Here is a 5,302-nt window from a genome sequence, read left to right on the forward strand (position 1 = left end):
CCGCCCCACCCCGCCGCACTGATTAGGTGCGACAGCAGCCAATCAGCGGGGCGGGGCGGGGCGGAAGCGGGCGGAGCGCGTGCCTGAAGGCGCTCTGCCGCCCCCCAGCGGCCGCGGGGGCGTGTGGCTGCCGCCCCCCCCCCCCCCCCCCCCAAACAGCGATCCCCGCTGCCAGCGTCGCTCCCACCCCTCAACAGATCCAGAGAGCGACCCCCGGCTTTATTCAGCAAGTTTGGCCGTTACAAGTCACTACGTGAACATAAAAGAAAAATAAAATAATCGTCAGTTTCCATTAAAAAAGAAAAATAATTTCAGGGACCCTCAAGTGGCAGCCTGCACTGAAAAGGAGCAAGGTGGTGCCTATGGTCATGAAACATGGAGCAGGACAGCCCCCCCTCCAATTAGGCAGAAACACATTCTGGGTTGAAATGGGGTGTCCTTCCATAGGAGCAGCCAGACATCACACACAGGGTATGGTACATCACGTCGCATCCATGGCGCAGGGTATGAAGCAGCCCCATCAACTGCTATCCAACAGGACTGCTGTCCAAATAACCCTTTAAATATAAAGGGGCCGGGGGTTTAGAAAGCTGGTGCAACGTCACAGCTCCCTCCAGGATGCTGCTGTTGATCCCTGGGATGAGAAATCACAGCACAGGGTAACCTCAGGGGGCACGTGCATGGGACCAGATGGCAGCAGAGATTTCAAGTAAAAGAACTGATGCAGCTGAGCAAAACCAGGATTTTTTTTGTTTTGACTTGAAGGATTCACTGAGCTGGCCATGGGGGTGGTGTTTAAAAGGAACAAGCTGAAAGACAAACTGCAAATGCCAGAGGCGATCCAGACTAGGTACGGAACAAGACCCCATGAAACAATCCTGATTAGTAACAACCCTGTTTTCAAACACAAACCTACCCCCTGCACAAAGGGTAAAGAGGACACGCATTGCTAATGCCATGTGCTGGAATCCCCACCCTACAGAAGCAGAGTAATTTTCCCCCTCCTGCTTGTCACAGAGCAGCAGAGGCCAAGCTTCCTCCTCTCTGAGACAAGCTGCATGACAACACATGCTCTCCGCCCCTCACGGGACACGGTGCATCAGGAACGAGAAGTTTCACTCTTGATTTCAGGCATGATTTCCTGAACCATGAAACCAGGTGGAGAGAAATACAGAAGAGACTGCAGCAGGATGTGGTACTGACTCTTTGGAAAGGAGATTCAGAGGCACTGCTGCTGCTGCTTAGGCTTGTACAGAAGCCTAAGGGAACTTCCCAGCCCTTCCACTGAATGGGGCAACAGGAAGAACAGCTGCTGCCAATCCTTTTACAGCAGAACAGTTTACTGGAGTCTATCCCCCCCCAGCCTGGCTACCTGACTCTTCCTTACATGGAGCTTCAGGACTTTATAACTTCAGACCGCATTCACTCAGTTAATTCTATACCCCCAGTTACAAAAAGCCCCCCTCCCAGCCTTTGTCCACTGTGAGATGGCACCCACCTCCCCCAGCCCCAGAGATGCAAATTGCCCAGATTAGGTCAATAGGAACATCCATTTTAAAAAACGATCACAAAAAAGAAATGATTGCTCTCTACAACACATGCGCCCCCCAACCCCAATACAGGGTGAGACCCCATGGATAAAACATGATCCAGTCAGGTCTTTGGCTCTGGTTCCTGACAGAGTTCCCCATACACTTTGCAGGTGAATTTTTTTCCTGCTCCTTGCTCTTCTTCTCCCCAGGAGGAACGGAGCACCAAAGGTTAACCCCCCCAGGCACAGAAACTGAGGTGCAGGAGCTGCCTATACACCAGTCTCATTTCTTTCGCTGCTTTTGACATTAGGATCCTCTTGCACTCTTCTCATCTCCAGCCCTTTCACCCATGTGTAGGCAAAGGAGCCCCCCAGAACCATCAAGTTACTCGTCCACCACAAGAAGCTCTTTGTCTCCTCAAAGTAGATAACAGCCAGCACTGTTTGGGCACAGGCCTTGGCTGTCCCAGACACATTGTGGGTGAGTGGGCTAGTGAATTTAATCTGAAGTCCAGTCACATACCCAATAGCAAAGCCAAACACTCCCCCCAGGGTCATCACGCCCCAAAAACTGGGGCTACCCAGCTTGTCAAAGTGGTAGAGGGTGCGGAACTCGCCCAGCAGCATCATGAGGGGGAAGAACAGGACACAGGCGTTGACATTGTTGTAGAAGGTCAGGCGCCAGATGCTACCATCCACCACAGGCAGCACCTTCTTGGTGTAGATGGCATTGAGCGAGACACACAGGCTTGCCAAGATCCCGAAGAATATACCTGTCCATGACAGAGTGCCCTCTGCTCCTTCCTGGTCCACACCCAGCCAGAAGCCACCTGCAACCAAACAAATCAGGCATCATCTGAACAACCGCTGGAGGACTCAAAACATACAGTCAGCAATTCATCATTTACCTTACACCCAACAACCACAACCACAAGCAGAGACAGGCTTAAGGGCTTCCCCTTTCTATTAAGCGAACCCACAAAAGTGTCATGACTAGTGTCCTGAGAGGATTTATTTTGGGAGTGAGGGTAATTTACTGTGCTATCATTCAGTCTCAGAGAACTGATTCCCACACTCAGCAGGCAGCATGAGTTTAGAAACTGTTATTCCAAAGAACCATAAACTAAAGTTAAAGCTACTCTTTGTGTATAGGTCACTTTCAGGAGACCATATGATATTTTTTTTTTAATTGAAAAGCTACCTGTGTGTCAGTTTGCTACCAAGAAATATTCCTCAAGGGGTTTTTCCCCCCCCCCGTTGTTTTTTTGTTGTTTCTTTTTGTTGTTGGTTTTTTTTGGTTTTTGGTGTTTTTTTTTTTTAAAAAAAAGGTCTCACAGGCTTTGCTGCGCTGTTAACAGGAAAGGAAAGATAGGTCAGAAAAGAAGACGGAAAGAGAGTAAACACATGGATGTAATATTAAGAAGCTTGATCAAAAAAAGGTCACAAGGCAGACACTGAGGGCAGAACCTTCAACACTTCAAACTTTGACAGGTTTAACCACTCTTTAACCACCTCCAAAACAGGAGCTACAGGCTTTGCATCTCCCAGGCAGAGAAGGAGACCTCTTCCCATCCAGCTATTCATAAGCAAAACACAAAAGGGAAGATGACCTACTGAAGGACTACTGCACCACATCTCCATTACCTGCTTCATGTTGGAGGCCACTGGGAAGTTGCCTGCCAAGCTGCTAACGTGCTTTAAACTAAGCCCAAACACAAATGGGTTCAACGCAGAGAAAGGAATGGCTTTGCGTCAGGCTGCAGAGGATGCTCAGCTATACTGCTATAGGCATACAGGCAATGCTCTCACAGCAAAAGGAAATGGAGCCTGGGGGACAGGGTCTTACAGTAACCCTGTAAGGCTGGCAGACACCACAGTCCTGGGCAATACCTGAGCGGCAAGACTAGCTGAAGGCAATTGCTTGCATCACTTGTGTGGAAAAAAACCCAGTAGTTCTGTTCCTGTTCACCTCTTCTATGGAGAGGAGATTCTTCTGTCTCATTTTCATGAGCCCATCTGCTTGTCTGAGCACCAAAGTGAACTGGCATCCACCTGGAACTGGACTGAAGTCAATACTTCACCATTACTGGCATCTAAATGGCCTTCCAGTGGAAGGTAGCTTTTGGCACTCCCGATGCCTTTGGAATGAAAGGCTTGTAAGCAATTCCCGTTAAGCCAGTCAATGCCTTGTCCTGCATCCTAACCACACAGCCAGATCTTCTGGCGGTGTTTTACGCTTGGCTTGGTCAGCTAACCACTCATCACGCCATCTGAATCGGCAGGCTCCATCGTGTGGTCCCAGCGGCGCCGACCATAAGCACTGTTACCCGAGTTAATAATCAACAAGCAGTTGAGAAGAGGGGAAATCCACCTGCTGTATCATGGGCAGGGGGGAAGAAAGGTAAGTTAAAGTTTGTTAGAGAGGAAAAAGGGAGCCATGGCCAGGTAAAGGTAACTGCCTTTCTTAAGGAGTTTCCAACACACTCACTCTAGGCAGTGCCAGGCTGCTGGGGGCCCTGTGAGGCACCAGCCCCCCAGGGCACCCCCCCTGTCAGCAGGAGCTGCCATGCCGGTGGAATGGCTTCCCAAGGGGGTGCGTGCCCGCCCACCCCCTCACCTATGATAACTCCGCAGGCCAGGAGGGCGTAGAGGGAGGTGGTCTGCTTGAGGAGCAGGTAGGAGAGCAGCACGTTGAAGACGGTGGTGAGGGATCGCCCCACATTGTAGAAGGCCACACCGACATGCTTGAGGCAGAGGTTGTTGGAGGTGACCATGCCGATGAAGACAACGGAGAGGGGCAGGACGCTGCGGGACACCTTGGGGTCCAGGCGGAGGGCGGGCAGGCCGGGGCAGGGGGGCCCGCAGGCCGCCCCCAGGCTGAGGCCCAGGCAGAGCGCGGCCGTCAGGGCACACTGGAAGAAGGTGACGAAGAGGGGGGCGTCGAGGCGCAGCGAGGGGCTGTCCAGCAGGTACTTGTTGAGGAAGACCATGGCGATGGAGGTGAACCAGTAGAGGCAGACCACTACGGCGATGCGCAGGGCCCGCAGCAGGAAGGGCGCCCGCCGCTCCCCGCCGCCCTCCGCCGCCGCCAGCGGGCCGCCGCCGCCCAGCGCCATCCGCAGGATCCCCGTCCGCGTCAGCTGCGCGCCGGTCATGGCGGGCCGGCAGCCCCGGCCCGGCCGCCCCCGCCCCCGCCGCCGGCCCCACTCACCCGCCGCGCCGCGCCACGCCGCGGCCCCGCCCGCCGCCCTTTATTCACGCCCCGCGGGCGCCGCTCGGCGCCGCCATGTCAGGGGAGGGCCCGGCCCGGCTCGGCCCCACCGCCCCGCCCCGCCCCGCCCCGCGCCCGGCTGCGGCCGCCGGCGGCGAGTCACGATCGCAGCGATCCAGCGACTGGCGCGATGCCCGGGGCAGCGGCGTGCTGCGGGGGGAGCGCCGGGGCCACCCTGTCCCCCAGCCCTGTCCCCCAGCCCTGTCCCCCAGCCCTGTCCCCCAGCCCTGTCATAGCTCTGCGCGGGGCAGCCAGGGCACCGCGGGTAGCTCGCAGGTGGCACCGGGCTGGGGGCAGCGGCTCTGCCGGGGGGCAGGGGGCTCGGGGGGGCTGGGCAGGCCGGGCCGGGGAGCCAAGGCCAAGCGTGCGAGGGGCGGCGCGGCTCAGCGCCGGGGGCCCGTGGGGCACAGCAGCCCCCGCAGCTGCGGCTGGGGCAGGGGGCTGGGGGGGCTGCCCGGCGGGGGCTGCGCATGAGCCCCCCGCGTGCCCGGGTGGCCCAG

General features: G+C 56.0%; 1 protein-coding gene across 1 annotated transcript; it reads right to left on the minus strand.

The window, feature by feature from the left end:
- Positions 1–1,531: 1,531 nt before the first annotated feature.
- SLC35C1 (solute carrier family 35 member C1) lies at positions 1,532–4,751 on the minus strand. Its single transcript, XM_055716000.1, has 2 exons — positions 4,149–4,751; positions 1,532–2,361 (listed from the first exon to the last, which is right to left on the minus strand). The coding sequence occupies exons 1-2, from the start codon at positions 4,684–4,686 to the stop codon at positions 1,802–1,804; spliced, it is 1,098 nt and encodes a 365-aa protein (XP_055571975.1). The 5' UTR covers positions 4,687–4,751; the 3' UTR covers positions 1,532–1,801.
- Between the last annotated feature and the right edge of the window lie 551 nt (positions 4,752–5,302).

This window comes from Falco cherrug, chromosome 7, assembly GCF_023634085.1.
Source record: "Falco cherrug isolate bFalChe1 chromosome 7, bFalChe1.pri, whole genome shotgun sequence".
In the NCBI taxonomy this organism is placed as follows: domain Eukaryota; kingdom Metazoa; phylum Chordata; class Aves; order Falconiformes; family Falconidae; genus Falco; species Falco cherrug.

Coding starts and splice junctions, on each gene's coding strand:
- SLC35C1 (XM_055716000.1), bottom strand. CDS start 4,686: ATGACCGGCGCGCAGCTGACGCGGACGGGGATCCTGCGGATGGCGCTG. Junction 2,362..4,148: donor GGCCTGCGGAGTTATCATAG/GTGAGGGGGTGG, acceptor GTTTGGTTGCAG/GTGGCTTCTGGCTGGGTGTG.